Source organism: Diceros bicornis, chromosome 35 (genome assembly GCF_020826845.1).
Source record: "Diceros bicornis minor isolate mBicDic1 chromosome 35, mDicBic1.mat.cur, whole genome shotgun sequence".
In the NCBI taxonomy this organism is placed as follows: Eukaryota; Metazoa; Chordata; class Mammalia; order Perissodactyla; family Rhinocerotidae; genus Diceros; species Diceros bicornis.
Window position 1 is genome coordinate 10,367,611 of NC_080774.1, and position 22,745 is coordinate 10,390,355.

Sequence of the window (22,745 nt, forward strand, 5' to 3'; positions counted from 1 at the left end):
GGTTAGTAGTAAACAGAAACAGCAAGGTACAGGCATTGTGTAGAGTTCCTGACATTCGGGTGTCTATATGTTTGCTTGTGTGTACACAGAAGAGCTCTAGAAGGCTACACAGGTAACACTGGCAGTCTCAGGGAAGGGAACCAGGAGGCTTCAGGATGGAGGGGAAGAGGACTAGCTTTTCACTGCACGTGCTTTTGAATTTTGTACTATTTTAACCATTTAAAATTTAAGAAAATAATACATATACGTAAATAAAAGGTGATGCACTTAAATGTTAAAAGTAGTTGCTATGTATGGGGTAATGAAGCTTTTTTCAATATGCAAGTGTACATTTTATAGTTTTTCTATAATAACTATGCATTATTTTTGTGGTTAAAAGAAGTCAGAACTTTTTAACAATTCTGTACATTTTAGATGTTTTATTCATTCAAACTGGTCTGCTTTCCAGCCTGCACGGTCTAGATTTTAGGATACTTGCAGAGAAAATGAAACGTTCTCTTTCAGTTGACGAAGCTGAGGACCGAAAGGACTCCAGCAACAAAGCAGAGAAGAGCTAGGATGTCTGGCTCCCCAGAGGCGCCGACAGCCTCCCAGGAAGCCTGCTGGGAGGTGGCTCCTGCACTTCCCTGGCCGGCCCGTCTTCCGAGCCCCTCAGACACCCACCTGACGTTGTTGAGCACGGTCTTGTCCTTGGCAGGGGGCTTGGTGATGGGCCGCTTGGTGCTCACCACCTTCACCGGGTGCTGCTCCTTCCCGGCTTTGCTGTACTTGCTCTTATCAAACTTGGGCTTCGGCACCCCGTACTTCCTCAGGATCTGTGGGGCACCAAAGGGGGAGAGGGGTGCTCAGGCTCACCCCGAGGCACACCTGAGGCCCAGCACAGGCACAGTGGGGATGGGGCAGCTACCTGGGTGAGCTGGTCCTCCAGCACCTTTTTTGGAGGCCGGACATTGGTGAAGAAGAGGTGGAGGAGGTTGCCTGGCGTCTGGGAGTTAATCTGCTCTTTGCTAAGATAAATGTCAGACACTTTGATAGGCTTTGCCGGTGTCAGGCTCAGCATCTGCTCTGAATGGACACAGCTCTTAAATATCTCCGTCAGCACCTCTCTGGCCCCCGGCACCAGCTTCTCACCTGTCACAGAATGGAAGGAGGGCAAAACAATTCTGCCATAAACATGCTACGTGAGGATAAGCCTTGCAGCATTTTATTTGTTTATTTTTCACGAACAACTTATTTTTGAAAGTGGGTAACAGACATTTAGTAGCAATGATGAGCTGTCCGCCAAAACCTGGTGTCCCCTTTTGGGCACACACCTCAGTTATACGCCCAGCCTTCTTTGCTGTAAGGTGTGGCCCTGTGGCGTGGGGTGTAAGCCTCTCCTGGGCCAGTCTCCTTTCTTCTGCACTCATGTCCTCCACTGACTGCATGGAGATGACAAGCCCCCAGGGATGGCAGACCTCAGCACACACCCTCGACTCACACGTGCAGGAAATAAACCTTCTGTGGGTCTGAGCCACTGGACTCTTGGGTTTATTTATTGTGGTAATTTGACCCACCTTAACTGAAACAACATGTTTCTGCCTATAGTCTCAAAGGAACAAAAGTATTTTTAGTGCCAAGTACAGGTTGTCAAACAAGTTATTACATTATTAGAGAACATGTTTCAAAACTGGCACAAGCAGGTGGAAAAAGCAAGTTTTCTCAGATATAAGAAAATTGTCCAAGAGCACAAGAAAAAACACATTTTTTTGGTCCCCAAACAAGTGCTCCAGAAGGTGCTCCCGCCTTCCCTAAGGGACCAGTAGGAACCCATCTGCGTGCTTCTCCTGGCCCAGGACCCTGACTTGAAGCTGTCCTGACTCACTCATCACTCCCTCCTCCTTCCCGCTCTGTTCTCCTTGTCATTTCTCTCTGGGGATGTGACTCACAAGAGCCACCACCAGGTTAGGCTCAGCTGTGGGGAGCAGAGCACAAAGGCCTCACAGGCATCTGGGCAGACGGGGTGTGGACAGGCGTGCGGAGGAGGTGGCCAGACCTAGAAGCTGACTCAGCAGAACCACAACTTAAAGAATCTCAAGCAAAGCTCGCGTAGCAGTTTAACGTGGCAAACGTTACCAAAAGACCGAGTACCTCATGTGGAGGGTTTCACTATGACAAAACCGGGAATTAGAACTAAATTCAGATTCAACGTATGAAAGACTGCTAAGGCATTAATTACGGCACAAAAAGACCTCTGTTTTTCCCCTGATCCTATACTAGTCATCCCCATGTGGGCAGCTGAGAGCAGAGGGGGCAAAACACACACTAATAAGGGAGCAGGGCCGAGACCAAGGCGGGGAGAGTGAGGCGGTCCCCTCAGCGCAAGATTCCCCAAACACTCGTGATCAAGATATATATTTTAATGCAGAATAAAAAAAAAATCAAAATAAATACAAAAAAACCCATGATGAGCAAAATATTAATAGTACTTGCTGAGCCATATCAAAACCTGACACAAAGGGAAAAGTCAGTAATACTGATCCTGTCTTCATTTAAAATTTTAGTATTTTGTTCATCATGGATATTTTGCATTAATTTTGACTTTTATACATGTTGCATTAAAAAAATTACCTAGATTACTGAGTTTTTTGGAGCCCCATTACATTTTGTGCTCAAGGCCTTACTTACCTTACTCTGGTCTCAGCCCTGGGGGAACATTTCAAAATTTCATGATTGGGGCAGAAAAATGTGAACTAACAAAACCCATACTCCATATTACATTTTTGTACTCGAACAACATAAAACAAAACAACTCTATTAAGAAATTTCAAACACTAACGATTTAGAACAAAGGAAACGGATTAAAAATTTTGAGAAAGACTAGTACAAAATAAAAGTGACAACACAAAGAACTGTAATTATAAAAGAAAAATTGCTGCCGCTTCTGAAGTGCAGCCTGGCTTTAGGTGAGAGCCTCCTGCGAGAGTCAGCTCTGGGGCCTTGGGAGAGCCTCGGTCCTGGATGAACACTTGGGTATCGCACAGAAGAAGTGGGGAACCCGACAGGGTCCCCTACATAAGAGCCGCCAGAATGACAAAGTGGGACTTTGTGAAAAAGGAGCTAGAACTGCTTCTTCCCCAAGAATTAGTTTTCACGGGTGAGGCATTTGCTGCCCTCAACCATATGACCAAATGACTACCAGCAACGTACTTGGTACGTTCTAGCTCCACAGGACAGAACAAAATAAATACCCCTGAACTTGAACAAGGGGAAGCCTGGCCAGACAAAAGGAAAAATATGACTTGAATGCAAGCCCACATTCAAGCCTGAAGCGGGCTGTGGCGCAGCCATTCCTGGTGGTCTCTTGACTGGCTGGACACAGTGGGCCTGTGGCAGGAGCAGCCCCACGGCCTTGGGAGCCCGGACAGCTGGGAGACGGTAGAAGTGTTCTCTCTACATCATATGAAGATGCACACAATGCATCTTCCCTTAGCCAAGCAATGAACCTCCTGTCCCATCTCCCCAACACCCCCTGAATCATTTATTAAGTCTGCAACCCCCAGGAGTGCCCCCAGAGTTCCTTTTCAAGTTAAGATGTTAAAAATAGGGGAAATTGGGCATAGAGGGGGGAGATCATTTTTGCTCAATTTTTTCTGTAAATTTAAAACTGCTCAATAAAAAGTCTATTAATTAAAAAAAAATTCATAACCTACCTTTAATTGACTTATCATTGAAATAATCTTCTAACCCTGGGCTCCCCTGAGTATCGAACAAACTCTGATTTACTACAGATACAGTGAGAATCTCTTCCGTTGACATTTCCATTAATTCATCTTCACCATCCAAACTTGACAAACCAATCAAGTCATTATTGTTAAATAAACTTGCTCGAATTTTCTCGATTTTGGCTCGGGATCTTATCTGTGTGAACAAAGAAAAGGGTCGGGATTTGAGAGAGTGACCAATTCAACAGGAATGACTTTTTTCCCTTCCTGCCTTTCCCTGAAACCCTCTCCTGGTCTAGAGTGTTGTGAGCACTGCCCAACTCAGGGGAGCTGGCCTTCCTGGTAGAGTCTCTCCCGCGTGCCAACGGCAGTAACCTGGAAGGGAACAACTCAACTGGAAACCTCGTCACTAAACCCTGGACAGGTCTGAGGCTTTACCCCGATGCCCAGCAGGCTAAAATCCATGCTCGGCTCTGACAAAGTCCCCAGGAAGAAGGCAGATACAGTAAAGAAGTGATTCTAGGAAGGACACCAGCCACTGGATCCTGGAGCTCTCCTTTCAGAGCCCACTGGGGAGAGCAAGGCAACGCGAGTTCTCTTGACAGAGCCCTCCTCTCCACATCCAGTAAAGGGGAGAAGAGTTTTTACTCCGAGCCTGACTCCCGTTACACAAAGGTGCAGGAAGACACAGGATGTGCGATTTCTAAACAAACAGGCCCAAGAAACAGATGGGATCTTGAAGTGGAAATGGGACCCAGCAACACGTGCACCATCTGAAACTCAGAATCACCTGGAACAGAATGGTAAGAGTCTGTTCTCACACTGCTCAGTGAAGATCCCTCCTGCTGAGGGTAGCATTTAAAACAACCTAAGGCCATTCAAAAATATAGCAGCTGGGCCTGAGTTGGAACGCACTTGATAAAGCCCATCCATCAGCCCCTCGAGCCACTCCACCTCCCTCCCGTACTCAGCAATGAACTGCACTGGCTTCATGACATCAGACTTGATAGCACTCTTAGAGATGTGACCTCAAACATAAAAAATCAACATGATAAATCACTGCTGTTTCCAAGGGCTGCCTCAGGCAGCCTCTAAGGGCTCCACTGTCACCTATCAGTTAATCCCTTGGAAATAATAATGGAAAGTTTAAAGAGGCTTGGGGGACTCAAGTTGCTCAAGATTTTAGTGGTTGCCAAGCCGTGAGCGCGGTTACCTCCACGACTGCGAAGCCTTTGATGGGGCGCACTGCGAGGGGCTGGCTGTCCAGGGACGTGACTGTGTACAGGGAGCCCACGTCCGACACCGAGGCCGTCTCTGCATTGTCCAGGGGCTCCCCCAGGCTCCCCAGGCTGCCCAGACTGCCAGTGCTGCACAGGGAAACGTCCAGGCTCTCTTGGCTGGACACCACGTGGGGCTCCAACAAGCCAGGAGGGATGGGCAGCTCGAGGCCTGAGGGCAGCGGCTCCACCGAGAGGTCACTGACTGCCTGCGAGATGCCCTGGGAGCTGCAGATGGACGCCTGGCTGGTGGAAGCAGATGCGCTGACGCTCACGGCGGGGGTCAGGCTGCTGGACGTGCTGACCTCCAAACAGTCCGTGCTGGGGAAGCCCAGGGTCTTCTCCGGCTCGGCTTTCCCTTCACCGCCCTCAGCCTTGTCTTTCGGCTTCTTGGGGTCTTCGTCCTGCAGGGGAATGTAGATCTCGTCTTTGAAGACCCCGCCGTGGGCATTGCAAGCCTTGCGGATAGCCCCTCTGACGATGCCCTCGTCCAGGTGGGTGGGGATTCCGGAGATCACCAGCAAGCGGCTGTGGGCAGTGGGGCCGACCAGGGCCTGGCAGGCGTCGGCAATGGCGTCACTCGTCACGCCCAGCCCCTGCGGGTCCTTCCTGGTGAGGTGCCGGAGGATGATGAGCAAGGTGAGGGCTCGGTGGAACCACAGCATGTCCTCGGGCTTGCTGCCCCCGATGCTGAGCATGGCGGAGTCTGATTCCACTGAGCGGGAGGACTGGCGCTTCCCGGAGGAGGAGGCCTTTTCACGCTTCATCTTGACTTTTTTCCTCTTGGACAGGAGGCTGGGGCTCTGGGGTGTCTGTCCTGGGGAGGACGAGGAGGAGGAGGACGAGTCACTGAGGTTTGGGGCGGTAGTTGAGGTCACCCCGCTGGCTGTGACACTCATGTTGGTAGGCAGAGTCACTTCGGCCACCGCCAGGCAACCTTCCATGAGGGCATGAAAATACGTAGAGAACCTGCCCTGGTCGCTAGCTGCTGCTGCTCCCGAGCCTCCGCAGGCACCACCCGAGACCCAGCTCTGGGTCTCCTCGTCGTATAGCTTATGCAGCTCCGACTGCAGGGCCATCAGCATGGCCAGGCAGGGGTTCAGCTGGAGGGCGATGGAGGAGGACAGGCCAGCAGGGTGCTTCCTCTGCTCCAGCGTGTGCACTGTGCGCAGGAGCTCCGCCAGGAGATGGAAAACGAGCTCCTTCACGCAGGCCGCCATGTCCGTGGTCCACAGGAAGTTTCCTGAGGCAGACATAAAACAGTAATAGCAACAGTCACTCACACAGCACTTACCATGCGCCAGGCACTGTCCTAAGCGCTTTAACGGATTCAACCCTCAGGGTGACACTGTGAGACAGGCACTACAGTACTCATCCCCACCTCACAGGTGAAGAAAAAGAGGCTCAGACAGCTGAAGGACTCGCCCAAGGTCACACAGCTACCAGAGGGAGAGCCGGGCAGGCTGGCCCCAGAGTCTACGGCCTTAACCACTGTGCTGGGTGATGGCACGGCAGCCTGCTTCCATGGCTTGGGCCACAAAATCATTATTTTCTTCATTATAAGGGTATCAAGTAAGTCAGTGTCAGGTCACTAGAACAGTGTTTCTCGGACCATGGGATGCTTACTGTTGGGGGCATACAGGCCAATTTTACCAGCCAGCACAGAAAGACACACTGAACAGTTATTCCTTTTGAACTCCTCTTTTAGTCCTGATTTTGTCACCAAGAAAGCCTTACCATGGGGCTGGCATATTCTTAACAGAGACTGGGCCATAGACCCAGAGCCTTTCACAGGCAACAGCATTCAGCCAGAATTTCATAACTATTTATCTTCTTACAGTTATCTTCTAGTTATGGCAAGGGAGACTAACTGTCCATTTAAAGCAGCAACATAAAGTTTCCTTTAAAATTAAAGTTTAAAAAAAGGAGAAAGGAGTTGATTGTCATAAAAACAAGTAAATAAATGCTGACAGGCATGATACGTATACATGGTAGAAATCAGACATGGGGGGCATGAGAATGACTGAAGTTTCGAAATACTGTCTAGAACAACAAGATGGACCCCACACCTGCACCAGGGTCCCCTTCATGCCAGGGGTGTATCTTCTGTTCACACAGTCATGTTACGGACAGGGAGGCCCAAGGGCCGGGTCTGCCTGACTTACTGAGAATCTCTGATTAAGCCCAGCACCTACAAAAGAGGGAACTAAGCTGCCTGCTCTCAGGGGTGACACTGCTTGATAATTCTAATCAGAAATAAACTCATGGGACATGGGTGCTCATGGAGCCATTCACAGAGGACAAGTGCCAGAGGGGTCCAGAGCCAAGCCCTTGGATGCTCACGTTCCCTCCTCCACTGTCCTTCCTCTGCCATTTGCCATTTATGTAAGAGGAGGCCTGGGAGAGAACTCTCCACCAAAGGGGCATTAGAGGCCCGTGAGCTGAGAGCCACCTTGTTCTCACAGTGGTTCCCGGCTCACCACCCCAACCCCTTGCCCAGTTTGTTTTAAAGAATTCAATTTAGTTGTCAGCATTTAAAAATTGGGAAATTCACATCAATATCTAGATTTATGGTTTTTCTTGAAATAGAACGTAAGAACACCTGGCAAGACTAGGGCCACATTCTCATGCAGCATTGAGGAGCAGGGCTCACTGGCTGCTCTCCAGGTCACTGAAGCACCCAGCCCACTTTCTTCTTTTACTTCTCTCATTTACAGCATCTGTCTGACCCCTGAGGGCAGTGGAGTTTGCAACACTTTTTCCCCAATATTTTACTATGAAAAAATTCAAAAAATACACAAAAGTTGAACTACTTACACAGTAAATACCCATATGCCCACCGCCTGGATTCTACGGTTAACAGTTGGCTGTATCTTTCTTACACGTCTGTCTATCTATCCTCTATTCATCTTTAAACTCATCTCAGTTTTTGATTATTTCAAAATGAGTTGCAGACATCAGTATGTTTTATCCCTAAACACTTAAGCAGACATATCATTAAAGTTCAAAATTTATTTAGAAATTCGAGGTAAATTTACATATGGTAAGCACACAACTCTTAAATTTACCATTCCATGAGTTTTGCCAAAATGCAACCCCTTTTTAACCTTTCAGGTGCTACGAAGTCATGTTTGATTTTGTAACATCGTTCACTTCCATGCCACCTTTCACCTACAAAGTTATAATAAGGGCATATATTTATGTTTTAAAGTAAAGATGATAAAATTAATCTTATTTTCATGGTTAGTTGCCACCCCTCAAAATCATGGAAATACCCTGCAAATCATTTGAAAGTCTAGGCTATAGCTTATACTCAATTCCCCAAGCCCACTTCACACGACAGCAACCCGACAAGAAGCTATCAGCGCCTGGGCTACCTGCGGCTGCTCCCTAGCCCCTGTGACCAGCTCCTTCCTCAGGCACCGAGACTGCTGCCCAGGCCCCGGCCAGGAGGGAAGGGAAGCCTCACCCAGCAGCTCCACCACTTGCAGGAGGACAGACGTCGGGAGGGTGTCAGGCTCATCTTCCGACTTCCCTTCGCCATCCTCCGACTTCCAGGACAGCAGCTGCTCCGCAAAGGCCATAGCCAGTGGGAATTCCAGGGGCAGAGAATGTAACACCAGCACGGCTCCAGGAGGTGGAGACACCCCTAGAAGAAGCACCCAGGAGGAAAGCTCACGACTGGCAGCAAAAGACCTGCCAGGTGCATGTGGAGAAACAGGGTCCGAAAGCCCACCCACTCATCTGCTGGAGCGACCTCTCGACACTCCAGACAGTCAGCTGCAGGTGCAGAAGGAGTCAGCGGACATCCCTCCAAGGAGTCCACTTGCTGGTGTGACAGCGGGACAAAGGGCAGCGACAGGAATAGGGAAGGAGAAACATTCCTCAGCCAGTTAGACATCAACCAGCCTGATGACCCAGCAGGGAAATAGTAAGTCAGACTTTAAAAGACGCTTCATTGGAATATTCCCAACTTGGTAAAAAACTAATCAGCCCTTTGGCGTGGCTATAATCCCACGAGAGCATTACACTTATATTGGTTTTACAGAGTGGACCAGCAAGGGGTCCCCCAGACCAGGTGCTACCAGGACCTTGGGCTTTGGTTCTCTTTTATTACCTTCTGTCACTGCTATGGCCTGAATGTGACCCAAAGCTGCCTACAGGGAGAGGAAAAGGCCCTGAGACTCCCCAACCCCCCACTGCAAGCCCTGGTCAGACATAAACCAGGGAGGGGGTTAGAGGTCTTTGGACAAGACAGGAGGAACCATGTTGACTGGCCTGCACTTTGGGGTGAATGTTTACACAGTGGTAATTGGGGAATGACAGGTAAGACAGAGATCCTCTGTTTTTTAATTATAAAGTTTAAAACAGCTAGTATAGGCAAAATACTACGAAAAAATAGACCCTAATAAAAAAAGATCATAAAGTTGTTTGGCAATGACCAAATCACTTAAGAAATCTCCTTTCATTTCATTCCCTAAAGATGCAGTGTCTCTGGGACAGGAGCAATGGGGAGGCCGAGGCCCAGTTTTTGACTTCAAACCCAGTTCATAATTGTCTCTAGCAAACATGTGTCCATCTGTTCTTCTCAAACACACCAAGGAAGGGTAGTGGGAGTCTGTGACTAGTTTTCCTTTCCTCTGTGTGTTTACTCAGAAACAGTCAGCTGGCCCTGGTACACAAAGTCAGCGATAGCTCCAGGATTAGAGACGGAGCCCTCCTCTAAATTGAAAACCGCCAAGGTTTAAGAAAGGATGCCAGGGAGACAAGCCCCATTGAGCCTGGCAGCCTGGCCACTAGGCTGTTTACCACCTAGATGGGGAGTAGACGCTCACTGTGGCCTGTGCCCCTGGGAGCCACAGGATACCCGAGAGAATTCGGTTTTAACAAGAACTCGAGGAAAGGGAACTGGGATTTCGACAGTTAAATGATGAGACTGCGCTGTTCAGGTCATTGTGAAGAGCGGGTATCCCAGCACACACTTGTGAAAGGAAAGGAAATCCCCATGTGGTCTAGGCAGTGTCTACCAGGCCTTCTCCAGGCAGGAAGGGGAGCCCTTTTAATCTACTGTCTCCAAAATACACTGCCCCCAGCAGTCCTGTTCTTTACCAATAGGAAACTGGAACACAGCAAGGAACCAAATCCTTTCTATCTTCAAAAAGAAGGAAAGCAGAGAATGACTTCAAGCTATTCTTATTACCATGAGTTAACTCGGAGTCTTACCCAGTTTGATGTGGACCTTGTCCGTGGAGAGGATCACAGAAGGGTACTGGTTGGTGGTGGGAGGAGGCGTGAGCCCGGTGTTGGCCGGAGATGCATCCCGCGGGTAACAGACGGCCTCGATGAGGTTTAGCTGGCCATTTCGCTTCACTTTGTGGCCAAGCCCGTACACGAGCACGCGTGCCCATGGCGCCTTGTACAGAGAGGAGCTGAGGAGGAGGGATGAGCGTGAGGAGAGTCCAGCCACGCATACAAGGGAGAGTCAATAGATGCTTTGTCATGAGAAGGAGGGTGAGAACTGGGCATATGTAAGTTACTTCCACCACATTTTAGAAGGTCAGTCTTTATAAAGACTAATTTCTAAAACATGGAAATATGAGAAGAACTGTAAATTATTTTCAAATATAGTATGCATTAAAGAATAAAAACAATTTGAGTTTTTCTTCTGTCAATTTCACCAGAATCTGTTTTACTTTTCTCTCCCCATCACCATCTTCTGGAGAACACGCAACTTACTCTTTGCGGAATCCAGACTGACTTTCTTTGCAAGATACAACGACAAAAGCCGCCCCGGGGAAATTAACATCCATATTGACTTTGGACTCGGAAATTGGAAACTCTTCGGAGGGGAACTGCTCTGGTGCTGTCTGCAAAGAGACATTTAACAAGGAAAGCCACAGGCTAAACACAGGAGAGCATTTCATCTTCCCAGCTCCCAGGCGAAGGACAGAGCCCACGAATATGCTGTCATAGGTTCAGGAGGACAAGTAAGTCCTCTGGGAGGAAGGACACTACAGATGGGACAAGGCAGAAGAGCTTCAAAGAAAAGGAGACCAACAAGGAGGGAAGCATCAGGAAGAAAGAGTCATTTTTCGCAAGCCACTAAGACTTCCAGCCAAAACTGTTAGCCCAGTTCAGGGACATGAAAGCTTTAGACTTTCACCTGCAAGAAAGAGCAGATCTGTCTCGTCAGCTCCAAAAGGCTCTCCTCGCCCTGGTGCAGAGACCGTGTGATGGCCACGTTAAGCCACTCCCTCACTGTCTGCGAGTTGCCCTGGTAGAAGAGGTCAGTGGCTGAGCAGTTCTGGGAATGGATGCAATGCTGCAGAGACTGTGCCAGGAGGATTGAGCTGGAGCTGATGGTGCCGTCTGGGGACAGGAAAGAAAACATAAGTTTACCAGAAGCACAGCAGCCAATGGCTGTGAGATCCTAAGTAACAAACAATGAACAACCTGTCCAGACATCGGGAGGGGTCAGCCTGGACATAATGTCTTGGATAACAGATAGATCCTGCATGAGGGGATTTAGAAGATCAGTGGTCTTTAAATTTTGGCTTTCTTTTAAGCAACAAAACTGTTTCCTAAAATAAAATCTTAAGTGGAGGCCCAGGTCTATCGAGCAGATAGAAGTGGAGCTGCTCGGATTCAGGGGTTCCCAGAGCCTGACCTATCTGGCTGCCCTGGCCCACCCTGAGCTGCATCAGGAACGACTAGGGTGGCTCAGGGTGCAGTTTATAAAGCAAGTATCAGGTCATTACGACAGAGCTTCCTGCACAAGCACTTGAACGCTTTCCAGGCATGTTTCAGAGCCTCTAAGTTCCTGGGCTGGGCCGGTGGACCCGGGCACTGAGGTGGGCCAGTGGAGATGCAGCACACCTGCACTGGCTGGGGCCCCACGGCTGTGAGATGCCCTCAACGCTTAGAGAGCCACCTGCTGTCTCACCTCTTGCTCCCATCTTAGCTGCTGGGAGGTCAAGGGGAGCAGGCTAGAGGCCAAGGTGCCCGAGGAAGACAGAAGGGGCCCTCAGTCTTTGACTGGGCCAAGAGCAGATTCATCACTTAGCTTTCACCAGGGGAGCAGGCGGCCCTCACCCCAGGGACCTCAAGGTTAGCAGACGCACAAAAGGTGGCGCATTGGAACAGCTCCGCCTGAAGTCACAATGAATCAATCTGGTCTGCTCTGAAGGAGTCTGATGGCAGGAACACTTCTTCTTTACCATGCCCGGAAATGTCTGTGGCAGCAGTATAGTGACTAGATTTCACAAATAACACTTAGTTTTCCTTGATCCACAATTAGTTTGAGAAGCTCAATGAATGCTTAAAAGATTAATGACTAAAGTGAGTGATACATTTTTCAAAGAGGGAGACAGCACTGCCAAGACAATCACAGCTCTTAGTGCGGTCTGTCCACACTAATCTAAAGGTACTGCGCTCGAATTTCTCCTCCCCTCACGTGGAGAACGATACGCTAAGCACACCTCCCAGCTGGGGCTGGTTTCTGCAGTGATGGTAACAAAGCCAAGTTTTACCTGGGAGGGGAGGAGCAAGGAGCTGATTGGACAGCAGCTGCAGGTGCTCCAGGGTAATGTCCCGGATGGCAGGGATGTGGAAGAGGCGGGTAAACAAGTGAGGCAGTTTGGGGGCGAAGATATTGAGCAGGGCCATGCGGCAGTACAGCCTGGCCAGCGAAGCCTCACATCGTAGCAGCTCTCTGCAAGGGAAAAGGCAGGGGAGACGCACTGAGCATTTACGCCCCACACAGGACCAAGCTGCAGGCTTCTGAAAGGAAAGGACACATCTCAGGCTGTGCTTCTGGCCCCATGTTCTGTACTCCAAGTGAATCACTTGTGCTTTAAACAAAAAACCACAGTTAGCTAGGTTTGGATTTTCTCAATGCAAAAATCACTGTGGAAAAAGAAACGAAAATATACGTTCACACAAAAACTTACACGTCTGTTCATAGCAGTATTGTTCATAGTAGCCAAGAAGTGGAAACAACCCAAATGCCCATAAACTGATGAATGGTAAATCTATATAATGGAATATTATTCAGCAATAAGAAGGAATGAATTACTGATACATGCTACAACATGGATGAAGACATTATGCCATGCAAAAAAAAAAAAAAGCGAGACACAAAGAGCCACATAGTATGATTCCATTTATACAGATTGTCCAGAATTAAGCAAATCCATAGAGAGAGATAAAAGACTGGTGGTTGAGCTAGGGGACGGGAGAATGGGAACTGACTACTAATGGGTATGGGTTTCTTTTTGGGGTGATGAAAATGTTCTAAAATTGATTGTGGTGATGGTTGTACAACTTTATGAATATACTAAAAACCACTGACTTGTATACTTTAAACTGGTGAATTGTATGGTATGTGAATTTTATCTCAATAAAGCTATTATAAAAAACTCACCGTGAGCACTTTTTATGTGATGAATTTATGAAGCATTGGCATTCAACTTGAATAATAGCTCATTAGTGACGAAGCAGGCCTCATTTAAAATTACATCTCTTGATAAAGAATCTAATCTAGCTAATACTAAGCATAGGGGAGGCTCCCTGTATTTTATTAGCTAATCACCATAATTAAAAATTCTCCTGGTATTAAGCACTTAACTAAAAAGGCAAGTTAGAAGCAGCTTTAGAAGCAGTTTCTTTTTCCACAGCAGCCCTGTTTCTATAAAGTCTAGGTCCCTAACCCACTCTGAACCAACAGGGGTCATCTGATAATTGCCTACTGACTGGAATTAAATTTAATGCTACTCCATCATAACTCAGACTTGGGCATAATGGCAACTAAAGAAACAACAACCCAACATATAACACTTGACGAATCTGTATGGCTATGAAGTGAAGATGAACAAGAAAACAGCTAAGATGCTGAATGTTAGGTGGCTTCTTTCTCATCTCCACCAGTTTGTAATATTCTTCTGTCAGAATTTGAAACAAGCCAACTCCACCTTTTTCCTGCCTCCTCGGAAGCCCATGCGTTGACTGCACTGGCACAGCTCACAGGACCAGGACAGAAAACAGACGACGCTGAGTATGAAAGCCGAAAGCCCGCACAGACTCCCCACAGCCCTCTCCTCAGACTTCAAAGGCTGAAGCTGCCAGGATAAGGCTGGAAGGAGACGGTTTGGGCTGGTGCCTCTCCTGTGACTCCGCAGAGGCTGATGCCTCTGCAGCCACTGCTGATGAGGCCTCCACCCCTTTGTTTTTCTAAATTCTCTCTCAAACCCATGCAGTGCTTTAGACAGTGTATACCTCTGATGAAAATCCGTACTAGGACCTGAAATCCAGTCACTTTATTGATCAAACAAATCTGTATGGCATGTTTCATATCTCTCCCAATACCGAGATCACTGCATTAATACTGAGAATAAACGTCCTACATCTGTAGCCTGACTGTAATCCTACAAAGCACTTTCTTGCCTTTTCTCTCACTTGTTAGTCAGCAGTCAATAGGTTTCATCTATCAGAGACATTTGCTAAAAATATGAGTAAAAGTCATTAAATAAAGCTTTAAGAGCTTTTAATAGTATCATGCTGATATTCAAGCGTACATGTTTGGGGATTCTTTTCAACAAATATTTTGAGTTTACAATGCGAGCCAGAGCCCAGATCAGGCACTGGAGGCTGTAGCAAAGAATCAGACAAAGTCTCTGCTTTTAGGAAGCTTACATTCTAGAGGAAGGAGACACACAATAAACAAATTTAAAAAAAAACAACAACAAGTAAAAATACCAGGTCCTGGAAGAGAAAATACAGTATTATAACATGTGACTGCGTGCTTACTTAGATTAGACAGTGAGGCAAGGCCTTTTCGGAAAGGTGACACTCATTGAGATCTGAATGACAAGAATGAGACAGCCATGCAAACTTCTGGGCAAAGCATTCCAGGCAGAGGGAACAGCATACACAGAGACGCTGAGGAGGAGAGAAGCCTGGTGTGTGAGCGAAACAGAAAGGCCAGCACTGCTGAAGGAGAGTACGCTGGAGAAGCAGACTCGGAGGCTGACGCAGGGTGAGCCAGGTTAAGGGTTTGGATTCTACTCCAAAGGAAATGGAAAGTCATGGGAAGGTTTGAATTAGAGGAGAAAGATGAGTGATCTATGTTTCTAAAAGATCCCTTTGTTGTGGCACGAAAAGAGAGCTGAGGCCTAGACTAGCGTGGTGGTGGCGGAACTGGAGAGAAGCAGACAGACTGGGGGTGCATTCTGGAAGAAGAGTCAACAGGACTTGCTGAAAGGTTACGTGAGATAACAAGGAAAAAGGATGACTCGTGGCACCCCTTACAGACATGGAAAGACCAGTGAAGGAGGGGCTTTGGGGAAAATCCAGATTCTACTTCACATGCCACATTTTAGGTGCCTCTTAGGTTATCTGTGAGTAAAGAGTCAACAACATTCTTTCCTCGTCTACGTAAGGATTGACTTTGGTTAGCTTGTTTTCAGCTCCATTCTTCTGAAAACTTGACACAAGTAGAGTATCAGCAGTACCAGGCACATTGCTTATGGTCAAAATGACCCCCAACTGGCAAGCTACATCTGGACTAGGAGGGTGGAAAGAACGTTCTCAGTGGGAAGCCTCAGCTTCGAGGCTTCCTGGAGTATAGTGGCTCCTGTAACTGCGCATGCCTCTTGCTGGAATCCCTAGAAGCTATGTCTGTGGAGTTGTTACAAGAGATACGGGCTTCTATTTGGGACATGGGGCTGCTCAGCCACCATGTAGACACTGCCATGTGAAGCCTATCCCTCACGCTTGGGTTGTCACTGGTGTGGGTGGGGTCAGAGAATAGTCCCTGAACTTCTGTGTGGACAACTATGATGATTCCTGCTGAAAAAACACACATGACATGGCCCTGTGGCATACCATGCTTCCCATCCTGTATCTTTTTAAGTGAACCTAATGTCAAGTATGGCCTATTTTAGTCTTGTGAATTTGACTGTCAAGTTGAACTTCACACCACCCAAATAGGGGAATGCAATATCTGAGTGGTGATGGCAAGGAGGCAGTGGGACATGTTTCTAGAGTTTCAGTGAGACGACTAAGCTGGAGATATACTCAAGTTGGTTCAAAACTGACAATATAATGAGAAACTGTGATGCTAATGGATGAATAGCATGAAAAATTGTTTATGAAAACCTTTATCAGAGAACTCCATTTATTATATTTTCCTCTGAAACGATGCTAGAATTTTTAAGATGGAAAGAAACAATTCACAGGTGCATGTGAGGTAATCTTGCCAGATCATTAGGTTTTAACCCACTGAGGGCAGGCACATGTTCCCTTAGAGACCCCACACAGTGCTAGGCACAAAGCTTAACAGCGGCACTCAAGGAACCTCATAAGCTTAACAGAGAAATGAGCTGGCTGCTCACACAGTGCATGGGCATCCTCTTAGTTATCTCTTTTTATTCCTACCCATTTCACTTATTTTATGGATTTAGGTCAAATGTGACTTTTTAAAAGCATTTCTCTGTATGGAAATTTTCCAACATATACAAAAATGCAGAGAATGATATAACAAAGTCCATGCACCTATGATCTGGTTTCAACAATTATCCAAGTTTTCTTTCGTTTCTTTTTTTTTATTGAGGTCACATGGTTGATAGCATTATATAAATTTCAGGTGTACAGCATTATTTCTCAACTTCTGTACAGACTGCACCTCATCTTGACTTGCTTTACTCTTTATAACTTTCCCACATGCTTCACATCTCCAGCCACCCCTCAATCCCCCCAACTCACAGCAGAGTGCCTGGCATACGCCAGGTGATACTGGATCCCACAGCTTTTCTTCCCAACTCCTGCAATTTTGCTGTTATCTTTACTGGCTGCCTTCTCTCTCTCTGTTAGCTTTGAAGGAAAAGCCTTCTTGTCAACAATGAATGGCACGTGTGGTAAAACATACGAAGTGGACTTCTGTGACCCACTAGAAAGAAGGGCTCAATTGTACCTGTGAATTTGAAGGTTGGCATTGTCCAGTGTGACCAGCCCATTGGTGGCAGTCCTTCGGTAGCCTGCTGGGGGCCTTTCCAACATATCAATAGGATACCAGTATCGGACCAGCACACCTTCACTTCGGAGGTATGTTTCTACTTGCACCAATTCATTTACCTACAATAGTAAAAGGAAATGTCTTTGTTTTTTGAGCACTGACCTCTTTCCCGAGTTTTAAAACACACTAAAGTTTTATAGCAATAAATGCTAGTTTCATGTCACTGACCGAGTCTGAAGTTCAAAGACATTTGGTTAGTATTGATAATGTGTTTAGTTTTTTCATTCCAGTTGGCAAATTTTAATTGGTATGATAAATTAAAGAACTTCCATGTAATCATGAGTTAGAAATTTAAAGAGAATGGTGCTATATTTCAATAACAGTTCAACACACATTGTTGCCAGGCAAAATTTATGTTCATTGTTTTTATGTTAATATTTCTGTAAAGACAGGGAATCTGTCTGACAGGTCTGATTTTTGCCAGGAAAATAAAAAATAAGCTCACGCATATGGATTCTGGATTCAAAAACCAATGTAATTTTTATTTAGGGATTATTATCAAAGCAAAGGGAATCAAACTACCTGAGAAATAACAGAATTATTACTTAAAATTTCTATTTTTCTAATTTTTACTTTCACACATTTCCATTGCTGAAAACTATTGTCACTTATATACTTCCTGATAACCAGAACTCAGAAGTTTGTACCAGAAGGCACTGGGAAATTAACAGTATTACTGATGGAATTTTCTAGTTGAAAGGTCATGTTAAGTAAACCACCAGTCAATAACCTCTTTTAAAAATTTAATAATAAGGTTCTGGCAAAATAGAGTCAGTTGAAGTTGTAAAACTTTCAATTTCAAACCAGTAATGGGGGCCGGCCCCATGGGTTAGCGGTTAAGTGTGTGCGCTCTGCTACTGGCGGCCCGGGGTTCAGATCCCGGGCGCGCACCGACGCACCGCTTCTCCGGCCATGCTGAGGCTGCGTCGCACATACAGCAACTAGAAGGATGTACAGCTATGACATACAACTATCTACTGCAGGCTTTGGGGGAAAAAATAAATAAATAAATAAATTATTAAAAAAAAAAAAAAACAGTAATGGTATTCAACATTATCTGTATCTCTCTCCAGATAGATACCAAAGCTTATCAATGTGGTGGATAGATACTTCTTAATCAGAGACTCCTAGGCTTGAGCTGCATGTTATTGCACCCATTTTTCCTGTATGGGAAACTTCTTAAATACAAGCACGTGCATGCACCCTTAGGATCATGAAGTCACGGCTTTCAAATAGGACCCTGTTTTCAAAAGAAAGCCTCAGCTTTGCCCTCACTCACTCTCTTCTGTTCCTCCTCCCCCGCCCCGCCCCAAATCTGTGCTGAGCCCCATGAGAGGCCTCTGCAAAATGAAGAAGAAAACTGCTCATCCAGTTGAATACAATCATTTTACATACAGGGAAACTGAGGCTGAGAGAACCAGTGAGATAATGTGATCAAAATCACAAAACTATTTCTTTGATCAGAGTCTGTATGACAATAATGACAATGATAGATCATCCACTCATCAAGGACGAGAGAATTTTTCCTTGGAACTTGGGTAGATACAACATAGGGACAGTTTGAACATGGCTGACAGAAAATAATGGCAGGGGCAGCGTGGTCTGAAGGGGCTGACAGCACTGAGAGTTAAGAGCTTCTATCTATCATAGCCCTGCTCTGGGCCCATGAGAAAATCTCAGGCAAGTCATTTGGCATGACGGCACTTAGTTTGGTTTCTTCATCCCTAATTTAAAGAGTAATCCAGCTGTATAATCACTTTTTAAGATGCCTGGAGTCTGGGCATGAAAGTCTCAGTGCATATAAAAGGCTATTCACTTACTGAATCAACATCTAAGACGACTCCATGAAGCCCAAAGGTTTTCAGCATCCCTCGGATGGCAAATTTTGGCAGAGCGGTTCCAACAGTACTGCTGGCTACGTTATTGCTGTCTGGAGAGCGGGTTACTACTGTGAGACCTGAGGAGGATAGAGGGAGAAGTTGTTTCAGGAGCAAGTACCAAACTAGCTCTACAGCATTTAACAATACCCTCAGTTTAGTTAAACCAAAAAGGAACACAGCTCAGTCTGGAACATAACACAACAAAATGTTGTAAGAACTCTCACAATTCAACAATAAAAAGACAAATAAGCCAACCGAAAAATGGACAAAGGATTTGAATAAACATTTCTCCAAAGAGAAATGAAAAGATACACATGAAAAGATGTTCAACATCGTTAGTCATCAGGGAAATGCAAGTCGAAGGCACGATGAGATACCACTTCACACCCACTAGGACGGCTATAATCAAAAAGACAGACAATAGTAAGTGTTGGTAAGGATGTGGAAAAATTGGAACCCTCATACTCTGCTGGCAGGAATGTAAAATGGTGCAATCGCTTTGAAAAACAATCTGGCAGTTCTTCAAAAAGTTAAACAAAGTTACCATATGACTCAGCAATTCCACTCTTACATATATACCCAAGAGAAACACAGAAATGAAAACACATGTCCACACAAACACTTGTACACAAATGTTCATAGCAGCATTATTCATAATAGTCAAAAGGCAGAAACAACCCAAGTGCCCATCAATTGATAAATGGATAAACAAAATGGGGTATTATCCATACAATGGAATATTATTTTGCTATAAAAAGGAACGAAGTACCAACATGTGCTACAACACGGATGACTCTTGAAAAATTATGCTACAGGAAAGAGGCCAGACACAAAAGAACCACATGTTCTATTACCCCATTTATATGAAATGTCCAGAACAGACAAATCTATAGACAGAAAGTAGATTAACAGTAGCCAGGGGCTAAACAAAGGGAGAAATGGGGAGTGGTGAGGGTACAAAATTTCTTTTTGAGAGGTGAAAATGTTCTGGAATTACAGGCAATGGTTGATGGTTGCACAACTTTGTAAACATATTAAAAACTGCTGAATTGTATACTTTAAAAGGGTGAATGTTATGGTATGTGAATTATATCTCAAAAAAAAAAAAAGTGAATATGTATTCCTGCCCCTGCCCATGATATTCTGATATCGTTGTGAAGGTCTAATAATGAATGGTTTTAAATTCTTTTTCGTGCTTTTCTGTATTTTCATTTCCTCAAAATATGCGATAGATTTTTAGTCAAAAGAATAAACACATTCTATTAAAATTCTAAAAAGCACAGTACAACCACATATGGTTTACTGGCTCAGCAGCCAGGACTAAGCCTGAGAGGCCTATCTGGAATCCTCCACTCATGTCCCACTTCTCTGTCCGTACTAGTGTCTTGTGTCACCCTGCTCACGCTAGTGAGTTACGGGAATGTGCAGGAGGCCACCAGAGGCCAGACAAGGGTCTACTTGTACCCCCACCAGGCAGCTTTAGGGCCTCACACGGGAGATCCTGGAAGAGGCACATCACTCAGAGTAGGGAGAGTCACCCTAGGAGAGCCAGTAGCTGCTTGGCTCAAACTCATGCTTGGGAAAACTCAATTTCTCATTTCATAGCAAGTTTCACAAATGAAGTAAGAGGGAAAGCAAAACCTTTTCGAACTTTATCAATTGTGAACTTGTTTGCTTCGTCTTTAATGTCTTCAATGGTGGGAAGATAAAGGTCTCTTGGGATGCCACCGTTCTCCTCGTAGAGGAATTCAACCGTCTGTCGGGCAATATCCACCATGCCTGAAAAATATAACAGCACCGCTAACTACCCAAAGAGTACACAATCTTCACATCAACCACGACATGGGCTAATATCTAGAATGAAGAGATAGGGGAATCTTTCAAACACCGTTTGTGGGAGTATATAGCCTTTTGGGGAAGGTCATTATGCAGTGTCTACCAAGTTTAAAGTACTCAATGCCCTACATGTAGGAATCTCTCAACTCTCTCCCACAGAAACACAAGCAGGAGTATGTAACAAGAACACTCCTTGCAGCACTGCTGGGAAATATAACTAAAAAATGGAAATAGTGAAAGTATTCATAAACACAGAATGGTTAAAAGTGACAGTACATTGTTATGTAGTCACTTCATTTTAGCCAAGTCAAAAGAACAAACTATAGAACAAATGGAGAGTAAGAAGAAAGTGATGGTAACGTCCCTTTCTTAGTTTATATGTTTTTTGTACTGTGTTTTATTTTTACATGTTCCTTATTTAAGAGCGATGGAGATGTACATCAACTTCTTCTATCCTGTACTGAAAATTGCTCTGTTCTTCCTTCCAAGAAGGAGAACACATCATGTTCCATAGCAACGGCCACTATTAATTAATAAACCAGATAAATAAATGTCCAAAGCCTTGAAGGAAAGAGCCTTGTGGGGAATGCAGAGAGGTGAGGCACCACAGCCCCAGTGGCTGCCGCCGCCTGAGATCCCACATTGCTCAGGGAGTTGTGGGTAAAAAAACGGGTGCTGACAGCATCTGCTTTTCAACAAGGCTTATCTCTACCACATTTATCTGCCATTCCTTTATTTGCCGGCCTTGCTGTAATGAAAAGGCACAGCAATTTTCTGAGCACAGTTTAGAAGGGGGGTGCAATTAGAGAAGGATGCTTAGAGAAAGAAGTGTCAGAATAAACAAGAAATGTGGCCGGATATTAGAAGATTATGGAAGGGGCCAGCCTGGCGGCGCAAGCAGTTAAATGCGTGCGCTCCGCTGCAGCGGCCCGGGGTTCGCTGGTTCGGATCCCGGGCGTGCACTGACGCACTGCTTGGCAAGCCATGCTGTGGCGGTGTCCCATGTAAAGTGGAGGAAGATGGGCACGGATGTTAGCCCAGGGCCAGTCTTCCTCAGCAAAAAAAGAGGAGGATTGGCAGATGTTAGCTCAGGGCCGATCTTCCTCACACACAAAAAAAGAAGATTATGGGGCCAGCCCGGTGGCGCAAGCGGTTAGGTGCGCGCGCTCCGCTGCGGTGGCCCGGGGTTCGCTGGTTCGGATCCCGGGCGCGCACCGACGCACTGCTCGGCAAGCCATGCTGTGGCGGCGTCCCATATAAAGTGGAGGAAGATGGGCACAGATGTTAGCCCAGGGCCGTCTTCCTCAGCAAAAAAAAAAAAAAGAGGAGGATTGGCGGATGTTAGCACAGGGCTGATCTCCTCACAAAAAAAAAAAAAAACAAAAAGGAAAAAAAAAAAAAGAAAATTTAAAAAAAAAAAAAGAAAGAAGATTATGGAAAAATAATCCTTACAACATTTTCCAAAGGAATAGTGAGGAGGAGAAAAAAAAAATACTCTGCTGTCTACTAAGTAGGAATCCGGGAACACAGGGAAAATGCCAAATTAAACCACCCACAGCATAGGGATAGTTTCATTAACCTTCCTTGGGGGACCCAACCACAGGAGGCTGATCTACCCCCACAGGAGGTGGTCCCTCGGGCACCATGAATCATCTCCCTATCCTCCTTTGAGCCTTTGCCACCACTATATTGAAAGAGATTGTATTTGAAAGGTAAATGTTTTATGTCTAAATTAATACAGTTCACATGACTGGCCATGGCCACAGGGATGGATCCCAAGAGAATGCCTTGGCAAGATGTGTGTCAGGGGCCGTAGGCACTTCCAGGTGAGTTACGAGGCCAAGAGTCATCGGTCCAGCTCTGGTCCACAGGCCACCTTTGGATAATCAAATTTTCCATGTGCTGTCTACACTTTTCTTCCTCTGAACTGGGAGCAGAGGAGGAGAAGGCACACTTGGCCACAGACATTCAGGATGGC

The 22,745-nt window shown here is 46.0% G+C and overlaps 1 protein-coding gene across 7 annotated transcripts in view; it reads right to left on the bottom strand.

Moving 5' to 3' along the window:
* Positions 1-22,745, bottom strand: part of HECTD4 (HECT domain E3 ubiquitin protein ligase 4) — a 179,161-nt gene that overhangs the window by 17,647 nt on the left and 138,769 nt on the right. For 5 of the 7 annotated variants that reach the window (XM_058531453.1, XM_058531450.1, XM_058531452.1 and 2 more), the window contains exons 53-64: positions 20,573-20,710; positions 18,872-19,008; positions 16,950-17,110; positions 12,511-12,692; positions 11,145-11,350; positions 10,718-10,848; positions 10,205-10,410; positions 8,451-8,630; positions 4,918-6,224; positions 3,693-3,900; positions 908-1,131; positions 664-815 (exon numbers count right to left, since the gene is read on the bottom strand). In XM_058531453.1, the coding sequence (XP_058387436.1) occupies positions 664-815; positions 908-1,131; positions 3,693-3,900; positions 4,918-6,224; positions 8,451-8,630; positions 10,205-10,410; positions 10,718-10,848; positions 11,145-11,350; positions 12,511-12,692; positions 16,950-17,110; positions 18,872-19,008; positions 20,573-20,710 (3,232 nt within the window). Of the gene's footprint in view, positions 1-663; positions 816-907; positions 1,132-3,692; positions 3,901-4,917; positions 6,225-8,450; positions 8,631-10,204; positions 10,411-10,717; positions 10,849-11,144; positions 11,351-12,510; positions 12,693-16,949; positions 17,111-18,871; positions 19,009-20,572; positions 20,711-22,745 lie in introns of those variants that run through there. The other 2 variants (XM_058531454.1, XM_058531455.1) reach the window with 2 other exon arrangements.